The sequence below is a fragment of the Babesia microti genome, chromosome II (assembly GCF_000691945.2).
Source record: "Babesia microti strain RI chromosome II, complete genome".
NCBI lineage: Eukaryota > Apicomplexa > Aconoidasida > Piroplasmida > Babesiidae > Babesia > Babesia microti.
Window position 1 is genome coordinate 1,034,831 of NC_027206.1, and position 22,957 is coordinate 1,057,787.

The 22,957-nt window shown below is 37.3% G+C and overlaps 13 protein-coding genes across 13 annotated transcripts; 9 read left to right on the forward strand and 4 right to left on the reverse strand.

Annotated features, from left to right (window-relative positions):
- Positions 647-1,429, reverse strand: BMR1_02g02945 (triosephosphate isomerase (TIM); the record flags this gene model as incomplete). Its single annotated transcript, XM_012792897.1, has 2 exons — positions 647-853; positions 875-1,429. 2 exons carry the CDS (start codon positions 1,427-1,429, stop codon positions 647-649), a joined length of 762 nt encoding a protein of 253 aa, XP_012648351.1.
- A 14-nt stretch (positions 1,430-1,443) lies between these two features.
- BMR1_02g02950 (conserved Plasmodium protein, unknown function) lies at positions 1,444-3,268 on the forward strand (the record flags this gene model as incomplete). Its single annotated transcript, XM_012792898.1, has 7 exons — positions 1,444-1,571; positions 1,592-1,858; positions 1,879-2,068; positions 2,091-2,169; positions 2,190-2,291; positions 2,410-3,011; positions 3,032-3,268. 7 exons carry the CDS (start codon positions 1,444-1,446, stop codon positions 3,266-3,268), a joined length of 1,605 nt encoding a protein of 534 aa, XP_012648352.1.
- A 193-nt stretch (positions 3,269-3,461) lies between these two features.
- Positions 3,462-5,111, forward strand: BMR1_02g02955 (conserved Plasmodium protein, unknown function; the record flags this gene model as incomplete). Its single annotated transcript, XM_021481636.1, has 10 exons — positions 3,462-3,586; positions 3,608-3,752; positions 3,773-4,052; positions 4,073-4,119; positions 4,141-4,174; positions 4,196-4,250; positions 4,271-4,527; positions 4,584-4,725; positions 4,749-4,896; positions 4,917-5,111. The coding sequence occupies 10 exons, from the start codon at positions 3,462-3,464 to the stop codon at positions 5,109-5,111; spliced, it is 1,428 nt and encodes a 475-aa protein (XP_021338256.1).
- Positions 5,408-6,290, forward strand: BMR1_02g02960 (Vesicle-associated membrane protein-associated protein B; the record flags this gene model as incomplete). Its single annotated transcript, XM_012792900.1, has 2 exons — positions 5,408-5,873; positions 6,076-6,290. 2 exons carry the CDS (start codon positions 5,408-5,410, stop codon positions 6,288-6,290), a joined length of 681 nt encoding a protein of 226 aa, XP_012648354.1.
- Positions 6,291-6,996: 706 nt separating this feature from the next.
- On the forward strand, positions 6,997-9,406 carry BMR1_02g02965 (LNS2 (Lipin/Ned1/Smp2); the record flags this gene model as incomplete). The annotated part of the gene is made up of 5 exons (XM_021481637.1): positions 6,997-7,284; positions 7,370-8,170; positions 8,264-8,747; positions 8,934-9,097; positions 9,119-9,406. The coding sequence occupies 5 exons, from the start codon at positions 6,997-6,999 to the stop codon at positions 9,404-9,406; spliced, it is 2,025 nt and encodes a 674-aa protein (XP_021338257.1).
- Positions 9,407-9,552: 146 nt separating this feature from the next.
- BMR1_02g02970 (DNA-directed RNA Polymerase II subunit F) lies at positions 9,553-10,031 on the reverse strand (the record flags this gene model as incomplete). The annotated part of the gene is made up of 2 exons (XM_012792902.1): positions 9,553-9,840; positions 9,864-10,031. 2 exons carry the CDS (start codon positions 10,029-10,031, stop codon positions 9,553-9,555), a joined length of 456 nt encoding a protein of 151 aa, XP_012648356.1.
- BMR1_02g02971 (Ankyrin repeats (3 copies)) lies at positions 10,766-13,209 on the forward strand (the record flags this gene model as incomplete). Its single annotated transcript, XM_021481638.1, has 13 exons — positions 10,766-10,918; positions 10,939-11,232; positions 11,307-11,435; positions 11,456-11,614; positions 11,635-11,680; positions 11,761-11,938; positions 11,962-12,047; positions 12,068-12,134; positions 12,155-12,238; positions 12,308-12,601; positions 12,622-12,784; positions 12,935-13,149; positions 13,170-13,209. The coding sequence occupies 13 exons, from the start codon at positions 10,766-10,768 to the stop codon at positions 13,207-13,209; spliced, it is 1,908 nt and encodes a 635-aa protein (XP_021338258.1).
- Positions 13,448-15,183, forward strand: BMR1_02g02972 (hypothetical protein; the record flags this gene model as incomplete). The annotated part of the gene is made up of 2 exons (XM_021481639.1): positions 13,448-14,084; positions 14,135-15,183. 2 exons carry the CDS (start codon positions 13,448-13,450, stop codon positions 15,181-15,183), a joined length of 1,686 nt encoding a protein of 561 aa, XP_021338259.1.
- On the reverse strand, positions 15,178-16,882 carry BMR1_02g02985 (2-oxoisovalerate dehydrogenase E2 component (dihydrolipoyl); the record flags this gene model as incomplete). The annotated part of the gene is given in 7 exon segments (XM_021481640.1): positions 15,178-15,226; positions 15,351-15,493; positions 15,609-15,854; positions 15,876-16,076; positions 16,177-16,635; positions 16,655-16,713; positions 16,735-16,882. The coding sequence occupies 7 exon segments, from the start codon at positions 16,880-16,882 to the stop codon at positions 15,178-15,180; spliced, it is 1,305 nt and encodes a 434-aa protein (XP_021338260.1).
- Positions 17,071-17,958, forward strand: BMR1_02g02990 (inner membrane complex protein 1e, putative (IMC1e); the record flags this gene model as incomplete). Its single annotated transcript, XM_012792906.1, has 4 exons — positions 17,071-17,307; positions 17,328-17,480; positions 17,501-17,629; positions 17,650-17,958. 4 exons carry the CDS (start codon positions 17,071-17,073, stop codon positions 17,956-17,958), a joined length of 828 nt encoding a protein of 275 aa, XP_012648360.1.
- Positions 17,959-18,339: 381 nt separating this feature from the next.
- On the forward strand, positions 18,340-19,098 carry BMR1_02g02991 (hypothetical protein; the record flags this gene model as incomplete). Its single annotated transcript, XM_012792907.2, has 1 exon — positions 18,340-19,098. One exon carries the CDS (start codon positions 18,340-18,342, stop codon positions 19,096-19,098), a length of 759 nt encoding a protein of 252 aa, XP_012648361.2.
- On the forward strand, positions 19,299-19,799 carry BMR1_02g02992 (hypothetical protein; the record flags this gene model as incomplete). Its single annotated transcript, XM_021481642.1, has 1 exon — positions 19,299-19,799. The coding sequence occupies one exon, from the start codon at positions 19,299-19,301 to the stop codon at positions 19,797-19,799; it is 501 nt and encodes a 166-aa protein (XP_021338261.1).
- BMR1_02g03000 (TBC1 domain family member 24) lies at positions 20,003-22,855 on the reverse strand (the record flags this gene model as incomplete). Its single annotated transcript, XM_021481643.1, has 8 exons — positions 20,003-20,138; positions 20,159-20,276; positions 20,298-20,682; positions 20,703-21,164; positions 21,185-22,437; positions 22,458-22,615; positions 22,636-22,730; positions 22,751-22,855. 8 exons carry the CDS (start codon positions 22,853-22,855, stop codon positions 20,003-20,005), a joined length of 2,712 nt encoding a protein of 903 aa, XP_021338262.1.

Here is a 22,957-nt window from a genome sequence, read left to right on the forward strand (position 1 = left end):
TAATATTTTGAAACACATGCCCTCAATACATAAAAATGGTCTAAAATGGCCATTTTTAATCGCATTTCTTTTGCGATATATTAAATACCTGTATCATCCAAGTTAAACACTTCTTATATCAATTCACTATAATTTAAAATCAACTTGTTTGTCAATTTCTCACATATACTGTTCCTTTGACACTGAGAATATACATTCTGATAGATTCTGCTGATTATAAATTAAATAATTGTATAGATTACATTATTTAAAAGTTTAAATTTACAATTTATTACGCGGTAGTTTCATTAAATTAATCGCCAAAACATCGTGCAATAAATATTCAAAAATTTTAATTTTAAGCCATTTAAACTGCACAATCCATGAGCATTCAATTACATCACATTAAAATAATTACCAAAAATACATAGGATGAACTATCTAGACTCATTTAAACCCACAAATAAGCGAAATGACACTAATTCACTTCTCAATAATTATCAAACGCTACAATTATCCCATACATTAAATCATTCAATTATATACTGTAACATTACTGATTCATTGAATTTAAAATTAAAATTTCCCATATATATTTGTAGCGGCGCTTGTATTTTATGATATTTTTAAATATCTTAAAGCACATTCATATTCAACATTTTAATGGTCAACTTAATGACGATTTCTCTCTGAGGAATATCTCAATGATTGTAGTAAAATCAGGAAGTAATGATGCCCCTCCGACTAGGAAACCGTTGATTTCGGGGCAACTTGACAATTCTTGACAGTTTTTAGCGTTAACAGACCCGCCATAGACAATCTTAACTTCCTCTGTCTCTTTTCCAGCATATTCCACCAAGTACCTCCGTATGAACTATATATTATTATTACCAACCTGATGTACTTCCTGAACCTGATCCATAGTTGCAACTACCCCCGTGCCAATGGCCCATATTGGCTCGTATGCGATGACTACATTTCTCCAATTATGGATCTTATCGCAAACTTTCTTTAGCTGAATTGTTATAACATCAAATGTAGCCCCTGCATCCCTCTCTTCCAATGATTCTCCAATACAAATGGCGACATTGAAGTTGTTGTCTAAGGCAATTTGAACCTTTTCAGCAACTACCTGATCTGATTCGTGAAAATATTTACGACGTTCAGAGTGGCCAACTAAAACCCATTTAGCACCAATTTCTTTAACCATTCCCACTTCCAATTCTCCAGTGAAAGCACCGGGTTTGGGCTGGGATAGGTTTTGTACTCCGACACTACACCTTTTATCAATTTTCCCAATCACATGTTCCACGTGGAGTGATGTTGGGAAAACTACCACATCGATTTTTTCATTATTGAAGGTTGATTTCTCAAGATTTGATAGAATTGTTCCTATCAATTTCTTGTTACCGTTGCACTTCCAGTTACCACCTATCCAGTAGGGCTTCATTTAGTGTACACCACATGCCACATAATATAGGCGCTCATGTGGCAGAGAGAAGCATTGTTTCAGATAATGGCGAGCTTATTATTAGCTTAAATGAGGGGGAAACTTTATTTGTCAAAAAGTTTGTCAAATTTAAAGTACTAAGGTACACAGCACTAAAGTTAGGGGCGCTTGCACTCTTATGGGATACACATTTACACAGTCAGATTGCGTTTATACTGTACAAATTCCCAAATGGAATCCGCCTGAGCAAATAATACCAATTGCTACCACTAGTGACGGCATTAAATTGGATTCTATCACTCTATCCTTCACCAACTATGTTTCTGCCTTTGACACATATTCCTTGATAGATTGCGTAGAAGGCACAACTATTAGTGGAGATTCTGCCCTTACAAATATTGGCTTCACTAAAATAGTGCCTGATTTGTGGTAAAAAACAAGTTATCTAGGCACAAATGTGCAGATTTAATACCAAAAAATGGCTGTGTCGCGTTGCACGGAGAAAAGGGTGTTGGCAAAAGCACCGCTACACTGTATTTGGCAAATTATCTTCTAAACAATTGTCCTAAAATCGCAATTGTTGATGTTGACGTTGGCCAGCCCCTTTTTACGGTTCCAGGAATCATTTCATTGCATATCGTAATTTGCATTTAATATATAGCTGGACGGGCCCATTCTGAGACCCGAGTATTCAATGGTAAATGAACATTTTGTCTACTCTAAAAAGATATTAATTGGGGGTAAATCAAATCAAAGTTAGATGTTACCATATCTAATCCTAAGAAATTACTGGAACGTACAATAATACTTGAGAAATACTTAAAGGAATCAATTGCAGATCTTAAAATAACGGATTATAGAGGTAAGCACTCTTATTTGTTTCGATCAATAAAATTGGTTTGGGTTAAAATAAAGTATAAGATTGAAATTTTCAAGTTTCATTAAATTTGTTGTAAATTTTAACCTTACTATTAATACAGTCATTATTAACACTGGAGGATGGATATCCGATACCGGTGGCCAATTATTCGATTGTATAGTTAAGTTATTCAATGTGGATGTTGTGTTATCTATTCTGTCAAAAACTGGCGGTATTGGCTATAAGCCACAGGAAATAAATCTCCTTTTGGACATAATATCACATCACCCTATACACATTAATCAACCAGAAGTAATATCTGTGGATTCATATAAAATTGTGAATAATACAATCGCAGTGCCAAAACCATCAGATTTGAGATGGCTTAGAGTGGCAACATATTTAAATCCAGCATTGGGTGAATCATTGGAAATACATTCATTTACACACTATGAGTTCTTCTCGGGGATACATGAGTATAGATTTCAATCAATTATCAAAAACGCATCTTTTTTTACACCACCCGTCACTTATGAATTAAAAATGTCGAATTTGACATTCTACCTTCCATGTGGGATCAAATTACAAGATTCTCAACTACAAAATCACTTCCTAGCAGGCTGCATGGCAGCATTATTTGTATATACGGAAACCTATAGTTTTGAAAGTTTAATTAACGCTGAATTCTTGTTGGCATTTCTACACAGTGTTGATGGCGACAAGGTGCGTGGTTATTTATTTAGTTATTGATATTGGTGCCCAAACACAAGTCTATAACACATTTAGATGACATACGCAGTGTAGTTTTGTGTCCAATGCTTGGATTTGACCCCCAATTTCCTAGATTTGGTAGATCAAATAGCACATCATTTGTCCCCTTTGGACGGAATGCCCAGTTGCACTTGACCAACCATTTGGGCACCAGAAACTGTTCTAGAAGAGGAGTAAAAAAGAGGCCGTATGAAGAAGATAAAGCTTGAAAGCAGATTGCTCAAATTTTGGGTTTTTTTCCAGACATTTTTTTGTAATTATCGCGCTTGTCTATACATTTAGTCATAATGTAGGCTCAGATTACCCATACCATATATATGGGATGTCACCCCAGTTATTTAGTATCCATCAAACTGACCAGTATGCTTAGTAAATAATTGATTGCAATAAAATCTGAGTGAAATGGAATTAGCTTTATGTAGCACACCCATTGCTAGACGGTGCGCATATATGGGCGCGCAAACCAACGGCGGTCTGCTGAAACCAATTTGGGACGCTGCGTTCAAGCCTTGGAGGCTCAACAAAGAGTTAGAGATTGTTTAATGTAGATTAATTGTAAATTGTAACCTGATTCCACTATGCCAATATATATGGGAGTTAATTTCTGACCACAAGGCTACTTTTACCACGGTATCACACCTTCAACTTGGGTTATGTGTATTGCTGAGTAAACAATATGAGCTTCTATACCAGGTGATTTGTGTCTCACTCAGAAGTCTATCAATTTATCCCGTTTGTTAACCTCAGGTCAGCAAGAAAAGACCCAAAATATCAAAAAACTGACAGATGCCCCCAAACCCAGTAAAAAAAATAATCATAGAAAGAAGTTGTTAAAGGCACTAGCAGATAAAGAACGTGTTACAGATGAATTGATACCCATTGATAATGACATTTTACCCAAATCTGAAGATTTGCAATTGGTGCCGTACACCATAGAGATGATGAGTCTAGTGGATCAATCGCAAAATTTAGCTTCAGAATCTAACACCAATGGTAGAACCATAAATATTTAGATAACTACTGGACACTATTGATAAACGAGTTATCATCACTAAATGAGGTATAATATTATTCAATGTAGGATGACAAAACAACATTCATCGACTCATTGATTAGTATATAAATTAGATATTCAGATGAAAATAATTGGAGCCTAAATGAACAGGATAGGGATATTACCTATCATTATGAGTAATCACCAATTAACATAGTGATTTGGACAACATTTTTAACGATCCATTATCAGGGGAGAAACTAACACCAGTGCCATACTTTGCGAATCTAAACGATATCAATAAAGATGACAGCGACAAATTGTCAATTATAGAAATTGATAAACCAACACGAAATTTGTATAGCCGCGAAAAAAAACTTTTAAAGTATGACAACCACGTGTTTACCCCCAAGGTGCGCAAGAAGAAAAAATTATACATTACAAATGATCAACAAACTCTATTCGATACATTCGGTATGCCATTCGATCTTATAACTTCACAATTGCCTAAATCTATTTAGATAATTTAGAATCAACTGAGAGCTTCTCAATCACTCCCTTAACCAAGGCAATAACCGATTCAATAATCAAGACCCCAGCCACATCACTCAAAGAATTAACAAAGGTTAATTCTTTGAATGATAAAACAGAAGTAATCGAACGCGCATTATTGTAAGTCAAATGATTAATTACAGAAAATTAGTAGATGAAGCCGTTACCAAGCAAGACACGTTGGACGAATGCCACATCGAAGCGAACAAATCACAGTGTATATTCGATGAATATATCGAAGTGTCTAAGGAAAATTTTCTTTATGATCTAATATCATCATCAACTAGGAAGGTAATAACAATATAATTTAGTTGCTTAGTTCCTATAATGAGTGTTTGGGGCCGGGAAAGAAGCTGGATTTTACCACTATATCAGAGAATTATAAACGCGAAGAGGCAGCGTTAATGTTTTATCGCACTTTGCTGCTGGCTAATGGCGGACTGGTGGACTTACACCAGGAATATTCAGATTATGCCTTCAATCCCATCTACGTTACTACACTCTAATAAAACAGCTAATTATTTAACACAATCACTCAGCATTGATAGTATTTCTGGCCAAAAAATACAGTTATTCAGGGTTTGAGCACACCAAAAATAGTATCTGTATATATAGATCCATTTTAGCTATAAATTTGTGTGACAGCAATGTTAGCTAGTGACACTGGTTATTTCCAGTGTAATAGTGAGGCTTATAGTTAGGAAAGTGACAAAAGTGGCAGATAGGCCCATGTTATGAGTCAGTGGGTATAGGTAAGGGCGATTATGTGAGGTGCCCTACATTTGAATTACTTTGGTGTGAGATGGCATCGCTGCTGAAAGTATCTCCACAGGACAATATCGAGTTTCCACTGGTGTTATACACGCCTTTAAATGCGAACTTATTACTGGAAAACTTATCTGGTGTGCATGTGGCCTTTAAAATCAAGACCACAGCACCCAAGGGCTATCTAGTCCGCCCCTCAACAGGGACAATTAAACCTGGAGAGGCACTTACTGTTCAAATCATTTTGCAGCCTCTTAGTGAGGTTCCAAATGTGGTCAACGACAGGTTCCTCGTCCAGTGCACTGCCATCGCAAATGACGAATTGGTTTCCAAGGATTTCTGGACTACACTCGACAAAGCCAGTATCCAAGATCACCGCCTCAATGTAACCTTTAAGAAGGATATTGGTCTCAACATACAGACAAGCCAATCCAACATTGGCGTCCCGCCTCACATCGCCGCCAGAATTCTCACCCCCTTGGGACCCAATGCAGGCGTTGCAGGTGAATAACTGAACATATATTATTATGCACTGCGTACATGTGTCACTTCCTATCTACTTTATCATTAATATAAAAATATGCATTTCATTAAATAAATATATATAATAACACACATGATGCGCCGATTATATATATGTATGTATGTGTATAAAGTATCCCATCCCTTTACACTGATAATTGATAATATAATACACTAATTTAGAACTAAGACAAAAGTACGAGGAGCTAGTATCATACTGTCTAACGGCAGAAAAGCAAAAGGCTGCTCTGGTTAAAGACAACGAGAAACTTCGTCAGCGCCTCCACCTGGGCCCCAACGACCCTGCCTCTGGAAACAAATGGCCCCTAGAAGGTTGGCATCTACCCGTAATGGTGATCATATTAGTAATTATTCTCAAGGCCATTGGCTACTGGTAGATGCTCCATTTACAAATTTTTTGATAATTGTAACCAATGTGACATATTTGCAAATGAGAAGCATTATTTTCATATTGAAAATACACGCCATAATTCGTAATTTTCTGGAACTTATTAACTGTATTTGCTAATAAACTGGCAAAAACTAATATCACTTGTCTATTATACCAGTCACACTCACATAATTAATTAGTTACACTATTTGAAACTATTACTTGACTAATTTGACCCTGTCGAGTTACTGCAGGGCACGCATTCGTAATTTCAAAGCCATTAGTGTAATTGGAATTAGGTAGAAGAAATGTGTTTTTATCGAATTTTCAGTCCTAACTCCTCATTATTGGATTGAAAATTTTATGAAGCAAATTGCCAAACGGTGAGCGACAAATTTAACATGGCAGATATCTGATGAATAAAAGTGCAAAATTTTCAATAACAAATCGTAGTTATTTATAAATTTTTCAAACAAATTCATTATATATATTACAGATTTGATTTTAAATTAGTAATTACATGGCGTGATTGTTAGTGGAAAATGAATTCGGTTCGAATTTGTTGTAATATTTAAAATTCATAAACTATAATAATACTAGATGCAATTATACATAACCGTTTAAGTGAATTAATTTGGTTAGCAAGAGGGGATCAGAAAAGGATTATTGAGTTACTATGGCAGTCTGGGTGGGTGGTTCACAGTAGGTAAAGGATGTGGGAGAAAATATATAGCAGCGTAGTAAATGTGTTGGACATAAATCAAGCAACACTTTCTGGTTCCTGTGATATAATATGTGTGAAACGCTTGGACAAATTGGCATCATCAGATTCAACCCCAAAGTACATCTACAAATCTACTCCTTTCCATATTCGTTTTGGGAAAGTGAAATTACTTAAATCAAGGGAGAAAGTGGTATCTGTCTATGTGAATGGCGTCCTTTCCAACCTTACTATGAAATTGAGTAGTGCAGGAGAAGCTTATTTTCCTAAGGATATTGATGTAAGTTACTCCATAATATTGAAAAGTTATTTTTCGAAAATGTTTATTAAAAACACTTATCATCACCGAAGAAATACTAACATAGGATGATGAGGATTCATCTAGCGATGAGGGATCACCAGTACATTCTCTAACAATCTCATCCATTGATGAATCAACGGAACATTTGTCGCTAAAGTGTGACGACATACAAGAAATATCATCTTTAATCGAGTCTTCAAAACAAAAATCAGGGATGGAAGATGTATGCTTGGCAAAGTCCCCTAATTCAAACGATGCAGAGTACGATCCTTCGTCCAAAGATGTTTCCCTCCGTTGCATTGATTGTCAAAAGCCATTGGTTAACAAACAGTATAATATCGCAGGACATTCAACAAAAACAGCAGTTGCGGCCGCCACTACAGGTGTTAATGATGCCAAAAGAGATAGACTGGGTGCCGATGTAGACCCAGTGAAATCTGGTAATATAATGTCACAAAAGGCTGAGTCAATCCTTCCAAACTTCGAGTACGGCTCAGATAACATGTGGAACTGGGTAGATACGCAAATACAGCATGGCAGGGATGGAAGTATACTCCAACTCTCCCTGTGCGGTCACTTGATTTTCAATGAACGGGATGTTTATGCACAATCACAATTTTTTTCCAAATATTTAGTGACTTGGGATGCATTTAGCAGCGACCCTAGTATCCTGTACGATCCGACTCTTGTTGCTTGTTTTGGTTCCAGGCCTCCATACTACCAAGCTAAGGTTGCCATAGCACTAATAATATCATGGATTGTATTCAACCGCCCATTATCTCCCTCAGCCTTCGACATGATCCTCAAGTACGATATGGATAAGCCTAAGGAGCGATATTGGGATCTACTGTTTGGTAAAAATAAGGTATGTGCCCTTTATAATGATGTGTATTAAGAATGTGTGACAATTCTTAATAAAATAAACAGTTATATGTGCACAATTAATATATTAATCCAGTCTGATGAGCACATAAATTTTGATAGTTCGAGGGATGGATACAAAAAGAATGGCCCCCAAATTCCCAACCCAGGAGACGTATCATCACTGAATAAACCGAGGAAATGCCAACAGTCATTCAAGCCTACATCGGAACAACTGGAAAGTCTAAACTTAAACCCCGGGCCAAATTTAATAACTTTTGTCGTCCAATCTGCTCTACAGGGAATTCAAAGTGTCAAGTCTGTATTATATTTGTGGCCTCACGATGCAAAAATTGTAATATCAGACGTAGATGGCACAATAACTCGTTCAGACTTACTGGGCCATTTAATGCCCATTGTAGGAAAGGATTGGTCGCATGAGGGAGTGGCTGGGTTATTTTCCAAAATCTCGCAAAATTCATACAAGGTTTTGTACTTAACTGCGCGTGCTATTGGCCAGTCTAGTTACACTAAGGAGTATTTATTTGGTCTCACCCAAAATAAGTCTAACAAATTGCCAGGTAAAACCTTGTTATTTCCCGTATAAAATTCACAATTATTCGTGGAAATATCACCTACATCAAAAAATTAATATGATTGTTTGCATATTTATTGATGTTTACTACAAATTTGTGCAATTGACAGTGATGAATATGATCATTTTTGATTATTAACAAGGAGTGGTTTTATTTTAAATTCTTACACAGAGGGACCATTATTTTTGAGCCCAGACCGATTGTTGATCAGTTTAAAGCGGGAGGTTATAACTAAATCTGCATATACCTTCAAAATATCTACTCTGAACGAGATCCGTAGCATATTCTCGTCCGAGCACAACCCCTTTTACGCTGGTTTTGGCAACAACGATTCGGTACATCAATCACTTACATAGGATAGGCGAGCTTACACCTCAGTTGGAGTACCAGAATTTCGTATATTTACCATCAACCCAAGGGGTGTGATTAGAACATCCAACTCCACGTACCAGGGGACGTACACTTCTATGACGGATATTGTACAGGAGATGTTTCCGGCACCTGTTGACAATTCGTCCACGCACGACGACCAATACAACGAGTTTCAGTATTGGAATTTTCCCATACAAATGGAAGTGGTGAACGATCTAGACTGTGATTCTTCCTGGAATGACCACGTACCATTCAACGAGATGGCCCCTTGAGTGGGGTTTTACAATAGACTGCCAGTACCAGATCAATAACAACCGCACAATTGTTTCTAATTTTAAGCATAAAATTACAACCACAAAATACAGTTTAGTGTTGCGTATTGTCATGTAGTTTGATAGAATGGGCAGGCCCGGTGCAATTAATCTATAATGAGTTCTTGTATCTTCCAATCTTCATAACTGCCATTTGGTAGATATCTCCTGATTGTAAAAGGAATGGTTTTTTGGTATAGCTCCTTTTCGGCGATCACAAGTGGATCAATTGCTGCATCTACCATTGAGGCAGAGTCTATAGTATCTTGTTCTCCAAAATCAAAAGGTATTGTTATAGGCGCGTTGAGGCTAATTTGCAATGCCCTGGTGCCAATAATACGTGCTTTCTCATACTTGGTGAGATAAGGACTCGTTATGCGATTACTGGAGCTCACCTAAATCAAGCAGTAAGTTTTACATGTACTCTCGGATCATTTGGATCCGTAATTATGTCAACATCCCCGCGTTTAACTCCCAAATCTACGTCATTGACTTCGTCGAAATCTTCGTCGAATATATCTTCTTCATCTTCCCCAAAGGCCTCGCCAAACTCATCCATGTAGGTCTCCCCAAATTCGTCATCCATATCACTTACTCTATATGCCCAATTTTACGTGTTAATTGCTAAATAATACAATTGTTGTGCCAATATGTTCACTACATTTTATGTACCAAGGTGATGGTATAGGGCTACTAGCCGTGGTGTATTTTATACACCCCATGGTATATATAATACAATTACATTAGTTACAATTGTGGGTTATTCAGCACGCTACTAAAATATCTATGTTGATTACTTAACATTCACTAATTATTAGATCAACTACATTAAATTACCTGCGGAAAGTTCTAAATTATTTACATGCGGTTTAAAAATAACCAAACAATTTCTCAACACCAACACACCATGTGTCTCTATGCCATTTTTATTGCCAAAATTATACAACCTCCTCAGTGCCACGCAATTGGCCTCCCCTCCAATTATAATTTCTAGAATTTTTATAAAATTATTCTGTTTAACTAGGTACCAGCTTGTGTAATGACAGAATTCAGTTTATAGATAGATTGGATAATCTAAGGTCACAAATTATGAGGAAATTGGAGTTCATCTAACAAATATATCACCCATCTAGTAAATTGTAGCACTAGTAAACTATTTCAGATACAATTATGTAGGGAATATGTATATTTCGACGAGATATACCTAGATCAAATATAATGTGATGTGATAGCTGCCAAATTGCCTAGTTATTGGTATCTGATTATGTATAGATGGACTGCTGTCACCCCATGTGCGCGCGTGGGTATACACACTGACACATGACCACGCAGGCGATTAAAATGCCTGACTTTGGCTTTGACCGCCTGAACACAAAATTGGAAGAATCGCTCATCACGCCAGTCACACATGTCACGATTGCAGAGTCGTCCCGATCCACTCCAATTCAAACCCTCTCGCCACAACAACTAGAGGTGTGTCAATCTCAATCTAGCGCACACTGTTTAACGCTGCTACAAATCGTAATTTATGTCAATTTTATAGCACAATACAGCCCCTGCTCCTGGCGGGTAACATATCCCTGTGCGACGATATTAAGGCGTTACACTGGGCCAGTTTTTGTGGCAACGCTGAAATAGTAAAGAAACTATTGGATATTGGCTGTGATGTTAATAAGGTTGATAGCATTAATGGGGAAACGCCTATTTTTTTCGCCATAAAAGGCGGATCTTTTGCCACAATCCATTACCTAATCAACAGATTCGGCACACCCATCATAGTACACAAAGTACGTATTCCTATAAATATATTTTAAATTGATTTTTAAAAAAATTTTTTCAAAATAATCAATGTCTCACTCAGAACAAGAGGGGGATGACCCCCTTTTTGGTGGCTGCAGCCGAGGCTAACCAGGATGACATATCGACTGCTCTAAGGATACTTGAGCTATTTTATCTATACGGTGTATCACTGGAGGAACAGGATGAGAATGTAACTTGAACATCAATTAGGGCATGACATGTCTTCTTCATGCCGCAAGAAGAGGAAGTTTGCATGTTGTGCAGTGGCTGTTGGCACGGGGGGCCTCCCTGGCCCATAGGGACTTTCTTGGCAATGCCGCAATTCATTACGCGTGTTTTTCCGGTAATTTGGAAACCGTGCGTTTTATAGTAAGCCAATTGTTATCTAGTGTCAAAAGGGGGCACCCAGTTTCATGGATTCCAAGTCTATCGCAAGTTAGTTCCTCTCTATAATGTTATTAAAGCATCGTGCATTTTGTATACATGATGATTTAAATATTTACTCTCTTACATAGAGACCTCTGAAGAGCAAACTGTTTGGGGTATATGCAAGCTCAAACGTAACCTGCTACTATACCTATTAATGAAAATATGGAAGTTACAGGGAGTGATAACGGGACATATATCGTCGCTGAGGTCGCCATATCCCTTTTATTATTGGGGAATAACAATCATTAACATGCTACTTTTCATGTAACATATTATTTTTCAATCAGGAACATGTATCATACACTCGAGATCAATTCCGATTGTAATATATGGTTTTTATTATGGGTGTGTTGCCAAATATTTTGGGCCTCAAGTAGGTGCGGCATGATTTAGCATTCTTTTCTGACCCTGGTTTTGCAAAGGCCCAAGTTGTACCCACACAAAAGCAAATAACCTCCAGGTATACATATAATGACAAAGTTTCTACGAGTCTGATTGTTATCAGCCTTCTGTTCACATGTTTCATCCGCAATCTTACAGTGCGCACCTGGAGAAACTCGAAAGGTAGGCTCATGTGATATGACATTTAACCAATATACACAAATATATCAATTTCATGACTTGCTGATTTAGGAGACAAAAGTTTATCAATTTGGAAATTTACAAGGTGAAGATGGACGGAGGAACGAATGGGTACCACCAGTACCATGATTCATCTGGAGTATGCCTCGAGGAGGGTAAAATGTTGTGCATAGAAATGCACAGCATTTACGATAAAGTAGCACTGGAGCGCCGTGCGAATTCGCACCCTAAATATGTAGAGGCAGTGATGGATATAAATGGGGACTATAAATCCGTATGTGTAACTTGTAGCATGATAAAACCGCGCCGATCTCATCATTGCGGCGAATGTGGCCATTGCATAATGTAAGAGTCTAATAATTTAGTCGACAGGATCACCATTGCGCTTGGGTGGATAATTGCATTGCCAGGGATAATCAAAGGTCATTTTTCCTATTTGTGTTTACTCTGACGCTATTGTTTCTGCAGAATTACAAGGTTATATATTTGTACATGGTCTCTAGATGCTATCTCCTCGAGGGACAGATGGTAAGTTGTTTTCTATGCTTTGTTCCTTTTGTTTCAATTTTCATTATATATTTACTATCGCCGCTTGGCATTTATACATGTGAATTTCTAGCAATTGTAGCATGCCATGTATTAGATTGTTTGGGCGAAAATTGTGTATATTTAACTCAGATTTGGGCTTTTTTCACGTGTATATTTGGCGCTTGTTTCAACACATTTTGGCTGCTATTCGTACTCTACCTGACCATACGTACGGCCAGATCTTCACTAACCAATGTGACATTTTATGAGATGCTTAAAAAGCCAGAGTACATCCGCGACAAATATGGCGAGTGTAACACTGTGTGCTGGGATTTTAAGGGGCTCAACCCGATCAAGGCTTTCCAGTAATTAGGAATTCATTTAGGAATTTGGTTTCATTTTGCTCGAGGGACGATTCGTTCTAATCTCGCTAGTCCATTCTACTTTGGTGTTATGTATAGTAGAGTTGATAAATTTTTTACAGCATTAACCTATATAGATGTTATGTATATATGTATAGTAGAGTTGATAAATTTTTTCATAGAGGTAGATTGATAGTTGGTTGGAGTGAAGATTTACTGTATTTTTTTGAAAAATGCTTACCAATGCTAACATTAGTTAAGATGTGAATAATCGATATTTTTATAGGGCAGAGGAATTTTAATGGCGTTATCCACTACTGAACTGGTGAAATCAGGTGACAAAATTTGTATATACAATACTTCCAAATCTTCGTTCATCCAATTAGATTCGCACGGCCGAAGCTCCAGGGCCGTTTGGATTATTTCATCCAATGACAAAATAATTCGGGCTAATTCGGTAATTACTCTGCTAGATAGTGCTGGAGGGAGGTATTTGTCATGTAAATATATATCTACACAGCCATCTTACTGGATAGTGATGTTGGCCATGGGTGGGGACACTGCACTGATAAATTCATTCTCTGCAATTAAATTTATTTGTCAATGCCACAAACGAATTCTTCAATATGCACACAGCGCAGATGAATTTACCCAAAAAGCTGGATCTTGGGACATTTGGCGGATCGTTCATTCCGACAGACTACGAGTGGGGATTTTTGCTTCCCATCTCCCGAAATTACTAACAACTCCAACCGATATTGATGGCAGTAGAGGGAATGAATCTGCAATTTATACGCTAGAAACAAATAATTTTTCAAGTGACAGAGAGTTGGAGACTATTTTAATGTCTTTATTTTATTTGGATTGCAACAATTCAGTATCAAGTGGCGAATACGATGTTTGCGAAAACAAAAAAATCGAAAACTTCCATTTTACAGGTAATTCAAAAGCCTTTAATCGTCATATTTTCAATTGTAGTTTCACTTAGAACTTCTCAACTTCTCTGGAATGCTAAAAAAATGCGCCTCATTTGTAGAGGAACAAATTGGCCACAGAGCGCCTTCTGGTAGGGTTGACTACGTTAGGCAAACCATAGCTACACAGGTATACAATGCCATTGAAGGTTTTTACCATAAATTATCCAATGTTGACATATCATGCAATGGAATGCTTAATCTTAGGACGGCGCTAGAACCGGAGGTGGAATTGTTTACGAGGATCGTCAAATTGATCCCCTTTTGGAACGATTGCAATACAATCAACTTTATGCCCAATGATGTCCAAACCTTACAAAACCCCATATATACCAAGATACACCAATCCATTAGCGATGCGCAACGAACATTTTACAGCGACAGTAGCAACAGATCAATATACGTGCTGTGTGATATTATGGGCAAAGTCCCCCCGAAACACTTTGATAAAACAATATTGGATGCATTGTCAAGAGAACTTTTCTCAAAATTAGATGAAAACAAAAACCCCATAGCAACAATATTACACCGAACCATTAAAGTATGCCATACAAGTAAATTTGATACGTTATTCCCAAATTCATACCGTATAAAATATTTTGCCCACCAGGCACTTTCCAGAGAAATTACCGAGGCTAAACAAGGACTTACCAAAGTATGGCTTAATGCGTTAAATCTTGGGAAAAATCCCAGAGATATTTCGCTATTGGAGCTCCAAAATGGTGCTTGCCTGCTGAGGTGGAGGATGAGGACATATCTAGACGAACTGGATCTGACAACCAGAACACGGGCGAATAACCTACCGGTAGTGACTTGTTTGGAAGAATTAATAAAGGGTTATAAGTGCTACTGTAATGCACTGCAATTTGATGCCAGACTTTATGACCTCATATACGAGTGCCTCCAATTCTCAAAATACTTCACTGTCCAGCACAATATAACTAATAGCCACACTGTCAACATTTCCATAGTTAGGGATGGAGAGGCGAAGTTAAGTGAACTATGGACAAATTTTTACAAACAATGTGCGCAGTGTACACAGGTGGAAAATGCACTATCATAGAAATGAATCCAACTGAACCGGGTTTTCAATAATCCTTTTCACCCTAAATTAGCATACATTGTTAATTAAAAGTAATAATAAAAAACCATAGGTTTATATATGCAAGAACACCAGCCACCTATTAATAATTGTGACAATATAGTGCGAGATCGTGAGCCTTTACTTACTCTTTGAGAAAGAGTGCCATTGCCGCACCATCAATATGACGATGGTCCGCAGTCAATCCAATCTGAGCAATTCTTCGTCCTTTTATTTCATTTCCAACGAATTTTGGTACTAATTCAGCAGAAGTAATCCCAGCGATTGCAGCCTACATTAGACATTGGATGAGCCACTGAAGAACATTTTATTTACACTGTGCTTTGAAGTGGCTTAAAATAAATGAATGGAAGCCATCATTTATTAAAACATGAATTTATGGTCACCTGTCCATCAAACAATCTTGGAGATACACTAGAACATCCAATACTTCCCAAATTGGAGATTGTAAAAGTCCCGCAGCTTACATTATCCTTTGACAACAACTTATCCGTTGCTAGTTTTTGCAACCTACACATATCCTCGGCAATTGCTTTGATATTCTTGTTTTGCACGTTTTTCACGTTGGGTACGACCAATCCGTGTTCAGTGGCAATTGCCACGGAAATGTTGTGATTCTTAAATACAGTATACTAAATGAGTAAATTGTATACTTGATTATTCGGTCCAAATTTGGAGTTGAATATAGGGTACTTTTCTATGGCCAGAGAGAATATTTTTATTAACAGTGGAGTCACCGTTATTTTGACACCAATTACTGTCTCAGATATAGATTTAGCCTTCGCCACCAAATCAGTAAAATCCACATTCTGTCCAATCGTAACATTTGGTATGGCCATAGATTCAGTCATGGCCTAATTCAACACTTGCATATTTCATTTATAACCCATAAATATGTAATATGTGGTGGAAATTATAATTGCAGTTGTAGAATTTGTACATGTATGCACATACCTTGGCCATTGCGAGAGGAATACCGGATAACTTTATAACGGTACCTTCTAATTGGTCTGTTGAGTGCCTGGTGATTTTGTGTAAATCCTCTTTGGTGATTTTTCCGTTTGGCCCTGAACCAGCTACTTTTAAAATATCAATGCCCAAATCTTTGGCCATTTTCTTCACTGCAGGAGTTGCCATAACTCCTGAAATGCTATTATCCCTAGTAGATGTTGTGTCATTTACACCAATGTTGGTTGAAACAGAAATACTAGTACCTAAGGGTTCTATGTGAGAAGAATCTTTGGTTACAGAAGCCGCCGCTTCAGCCTCCTCAACAATGTCTATGTCCATGAGTGGATCTCCAACTTTTACAATATCCCCTGGCTGGTAGTATAACTTCTCGACTTTCCCTGTGAATCTACTAGAGATTTCCACAGCCGCCTTATCTGACTGTACTGTGCAAACGGATTCCATCTACATTAAATCATTTCACCTCTTCCACTTCATCTCCCACTTGTTTATCCCACTTTATTAATTCAACTTCAGTGATACCTATATTACAACATTATGTACCTTCTCCTATATCGGATAGCTTGAACACTTTTGTGGCAAATTCCCTTTGCAGCAATGTCAAATTATGTATGCAATAGTTAAATTTAATGGGATGGGCTAAATATTGCGTGCTCGGCCTCAGCCTCCTCGACAGTATGCTCAATATCATTTTATATAGCTATGCTCCTCGGTGCCTCACAATGAATCACCAGTCCACAACCGTTACAGTATAATTAATGTAGCAGGATAAACTAGTTTTCTATATATGCAAATTCTATTTGTGTTTCTCGATTAATAGAATTTTGTAAAGATATGTATCTGTTAAATGGTGTTAATTATTATAATAAATAGCTGAAAATGGGCGACAGCATTGTTGAACAGAGTATTCAAATTAAGGAGGTGATGAAACATGAAATTGAGGAGCGTGTCATTCAAGTCCCTAATACAAAGATTGTGGAAAAGATAGTTGAGGTCCCCGAGCCCATTTACAAAGAGAACATTATTAGGGTAAAAAAGCCTGTTATTTGCGACCGTATAAAGCACATCCCCAAGCCCATAATCAGGGAAAATGTTGTTCATGTACCAGAAATAACGGTATGGATGGGATAATATAGTATACCGACAAAATTGTAGAGGTGCCGCAGATTATCTACAAAGAAAATATTGTGGAAGTGCCAAAGACTATTGTGCAGGAACGAATCATTTCTGTGCCAAAAAAGGTCGTGAAGGAGAAAATAATCAACGTCCCCCAAATTGAATATAAGACAGTGGGTTCTATTTGACGTAGGTTATTGAGGAGAAGATTGTGAATGTGGAACAGATTGTTCCGGAATATGTTACCACTGAAAAGGAGGTTATCCAATACGTAGACGAGCCATATGAAGTCGAAAAAATTGTAGAAGTTCCAAAAGTTATGGTATGTAGTCTATAACATAGCATGTGTATAAGGATGTTATACAACCACAGTATCGTGATGTTCCCTATCCAGTTGAAGTTCCCATTAAGCAATATCGTCCAGTGCCTGTGGAGAAAATTGTGGATCGGAATGTAAACATCCCCGTGGAAGTTGAAATGGTTCAGGAGTTTTACTGTCCAAGGGTTCAGCTTATTTATAAAGAAATTCCGGTTCCCGTTCATGTTCAAAGAGTCGTTGAACATCCGATTCCGCATCAAATTTTAGATTCCCAGGACATGACGCGTTCCTACTACGAAAGAGTTCTAAAAGATTTAGATCGCATCCACTAATCAATTAGTAACTAGCCAGTAATCACTGGGCGTTACAACTTATGTTCTGTACAATAATTAATCAATTTTTGCACGAAGTATATTTTTTCTGGAATATTAATTTGATGCAGACATAAGTAGTTATGATTATTTATATAAATGCATCCAAATGACTAGTTTAGCAAATGAAGAGTTTTGAATGTGTTGATTGGCTTAATGTATGTAACACAAATAATACCAGTAGTAAAATATATATTGGATATAAAATCGCATTTAGATATATTAATTATGGCTGGCTATAATTTAAACAATACAAATTTAGCATGTATAGCTAACCATAAATAGCCAAAGTTATTAACCTGTAATAATACTAGGATTCATAACTGCATTAAATAATTAAATATGGAGACTAGGGGACTGAAAACATTATTCGCAGGAGGGGTTTCTTCTACAATACCATTGGTGACGTTACAAGCAACTTTGTATCTGGTAGGACCCATTTTAGGCCACGATATTCTCGATTCTGAAGAATTCTTTGAAACAATGACATGGGTAGTGAATGTAGGAATGATGGCAGGAAGCTTAGTCGCAGTGTTGTATATCGATAAATCAGCCACTTGCTATTATTATCTAACATTTATAAGTGCAATGGGATGTCACTCCCTTGTTTTCCTAACTATTAGACCAAATGACGAATTTTTATGGTTGGTACTAGGAGTGTCAATGGGAACATTTTCAACTATATGTCAATACAAAGTTATTTTACGTGCAGCTATATATGAAAAAAAGGATTATGCATTGGGGTTAATTCCATTGGCTATCGCAGGAATAACATTTGGAAATTTATTAGGTATCGGTATACAGTATTATGTTTTGAAAAGGTTTCCCTTGAGTAATACAGTAGATGAAAAGATGTTTCTTATATACGTATGGATTTTTACAATAACAGTTATGATATTATCAGTTAAATTTTATACTGATATTGCTGTAGAAATTGATCATGGAGGAATATCTATGAACAATGACAGGAGTATATCCATTTTTAATCACTATGACTCTTTTAAGAGTGGATTTAAATCTTTTAAATTAGTTATAAATCCACTATTTCTCTACTTAACATGTTTAACACTGGAATCATTCTTCATACCTGGATCTGGTTAGTATCCATTTATATAGTAAATATTATTACTGATTCATTCCATCATATAAAATTTCCATGGAATAGGTACACACTACTTTTTACCTATTATACTGGAATATTTTGTGGAAGTATTTTTTCACATTTGAAATCAAGAACTATAGATTGCGGCAAGCATTGTCTCAATCCATATAAATATATAAATTGGCCCGTATTTTGGTTCATGTTGCTATGTATAAGATTGCCAATGGGAATGTTATATATAGTGACTGCGCATTATCAAGATAGAATTCAGAATTTTGAGGAAATGGTAATGTGCTTGTCGGTCTTAGGCACCTTTATAAGTGGTATTATCGCTGGAACTATAACGTCACTTGCCCTAACGGGATTGTTCTTTGGTGTGATAGAATCTGATAAAACAAAAGGTGCTGTGATATTTAATAAGGCAAGAGTAGTTTTATCATTTGCCATATACTTTGGGAATTATATCAAGTTTATTGTTTCCTGGGTTTCTAGAAAATATCTGGCATTATTTGCATATGTGGTTAGACACTCAGGAAATGGTCATATTTGGCCCACAGCTAACATTTCTAATGCATGGAGTAAGTTTAAATGGTGGGTATACGGCACTATTGTTTTTATGCACTTTGATATAAAATTGTTCTTTAATATCTTTATGGGTCTTTTTAGAGAATTGTTCAACCTTAATCTTCCAGACGCTTAATTATAATTACAGTACATTATTATTAGTTTTATCTGACATTTTATTGTAAGTATATATAATTATTGTAACAAATGTATTAATGCCATTTTACAAAATCATTATCATCATACCGCATATCGATCTATTCTAATTGCCATTTGTAAATGCGTGACTATAAACAACTACGCTAAGTTGCGAAATATAATTGAGAAAGCGATGCAGAGTTATGAAAGGATCCAAAGTTCTAGAGTTGAAATGTAAAAGTGACCAGAGTAATCTTTAACAAGCGCAGGCGATTTGTAGGTAGCACATGCGCTGCTGTATCCAGAGTGCAAATTTTTGTCCACATACAGAGCAATACTAAATCAAACTCCACTCACCCATTCAAACCTACTTTGATGCATTCTTGAGTGATGCTGGGCCCACCCTTATCCATCCATGAATAGGCCTGAAACATGGGCTTACAAGTGAACACAAAACTTTCACGGTCCAATGCATCTAAATGACAAAAGCACTTACTGTGGGTGTAAATTCCATCCTTTGGAAATTTACAAAGTTGCGGAATAAACACACCAATAGTATCCAATGCGTATGTTTGGATGAAGAGAAGAGCCGGAATCGAGTCGGTACGAAGTGCTTCGAATTTTCTAATCAGGGAGAACATATTATACCCATCTGTGGTGGAACAATAGAGCATTTCCGGGTCCAATATACGGTATGAGTCGTTCATCCATGTCCACAGTTCCTCCCATTCATGAACTTTGACAATCTCTGATACGTGGTTCAATCGGGGCCTGTAGAACAGCTTGATGCCTATCGGTCTCAAATAGCTAGTTTGATGATCAACATCCAATTTCTCAGCACTGTTCGGTCTTCTGAATGATAATCTAAAGTTGTAGGCAATCTAAATTAATTTGCAAATACCTTTGTTATCTCGTCTAAATTAGGGTTAGATCTAAGCCCAGCATAATATAGTACTTGGTCAGCACTTTCTTTATCACAACACTTAAGCAACTCGGGCTGCAGCAGCTTCAGGATTGAAAGTATGTAACGACAGAGTATTTCATCGCCCTGAAATAGGTAGGCGCCCAGAATACGCAAAATATGGTCAAAAGGCAGGATAAAAGTAAATCCACGCTGAATTACGCGAGATATCCACGCCAGTAAATCGACACCCAATTTTTCCAGGTACGAAATTGCCACATTGTTCAACATTTTGGCCTTGGAATAACACGTTTTAACCAAATAAATAAATTCAACCCGCGAACAAGCAACAAAGAGGTCATTCGTTTGCTCGGTGGCTCTCTTCAACAACTTGTATAACACGCAAATCACAACTTCTGGAATCAAATAAACCAGCAACACACAGCAAAGTGTTGGAATCATCTGCATTAACTACTACTCACTGGCATGTACTCGACCTTAGATGAGTAACTGGTGTTTAGGCACCACAAAATGCGTTTAACTTGCTCAATACCAATTGGCGTCAATAAAATACAGAAATCAGTAACATCTTGAAGATTGTACACAGAAGTTTTAATGTTTTGTTGCACCTTTTCCCTCGTGGCTACTAGCTGTAAAAACTGTTGCTGGCCAGATACAGGCCCGGGGGATACAGGTTCCTTGAGTTTATCAGTGTCAATTTTGGCAATATCTATATTTAAAAGTTCAGTAGCAGTGCATTTATCGCGATCCGAGCTCCCAATTCTTTTGTAAATTTTGTGCAAAACATCATTATTGGCACTATGAGCGCGGCAACAAAGTATACGATAGAAACGCCTAAAAAAATTGCTTGCACATCTATTTTGCCCCTCATGGACATTGGAGTCAGAGTCAATCCGCGCCAAATTGCTGAACCACAACATTTTTTTGACATCTTCATTTTCGCTCTCATGAACACTACCATAATAGGCACCACAACTGCTGTTTGAACCACAATCTGATCCAGCTGCAATGGAATTACCCTGCCTATTGTAAGTGGGACGATTATTTTTTATTTCCTTAAGTTTTATACCATCTAGAGTTTTATGCTGCAAATGGCTTAGATGTGTAGCGAGAGGGGGCAGATTGTATTTCCCGGAAATCTCAATGAGCGGTTCGCTCAAATGCCTATGGCCAATGCCTACAAGATTTTCATCCATCTTCTTCCGCTTGAAGAGAGATCTAATGAACGATCTCCTGGGCACGTTTGATATTGAAGATTCTCTGCTAACAAAAATACTCGACATTTCCCGCATCCGTTCCGGCCCTTTCATACGGAAAACATTCCTAGGTACACGGTGGGGTTCTACTCTCTCCTTGATGAACGAATTTATATCACCAGAGTCTGTTTTATCCACTTTATCATCGGCACTTTTACTATTATCATTAACATGCGGGTTCGTTAAGGACTTTGGGGAGTGGTAAGTGCCCCCCTTGCCATCAGTTCCTTCAACATATTGTTCATTATTTTTTCCATCTAAATTTGTAGAATCGGGGGCGTAAATAGATATATTATGATGTTGTTTTCCTGTTTCAGAGATATTACTCGAGCAGTCCATATTATCATATCTATCAGCGGTAGGTCCCGGATCATAATCTTGAGTTGAAAGTTCGGCCTCTCCTATGTCATTTGAGTCACTTTGTTCGTATAAATCCTGTTCAAATCCCATCAAACCTCCTAAATATCTCCTTAATTACCGCAAAAAGTTGGACATTGTTCACTGAGGGTCGCAGGCATATGGTTTCCAAAGGTGGACTCAAGACATGTTTCGTAGAAATTTGGATGGCTTTTGTAAAATTTATCCGCTTCATTTGCCTTAATCCACACATATGGCTTTAAAATATCTGGGACACCTCTTCATTATGGGCAATTTACCTGTGAATGGCTGTTTTAAGGGCTCCGTATTGTTCGTAGTCAAGGGCAACTGCTGATTCAAGCATTTTAAGAGTCCACATAGACAATTCCAATTCCTGCATAACAATATACCCACTTCTGCTTGCGGAGTTCTCCATTCGCGAAAGATACTTGCGTTGACCGAGAGATTGTGTGGGTTATCGCCTTTGCGGGCACTGTTACTCGAAGGTTCAGAGTCCATTAGTCACACAGCAGATCTATTCACGTTTATTCGTTGTTTCCAGTCAATTATTATATCAAAGCGATGTTCAACGCTAATAAACTTATAGCGCTAGTCCCCATC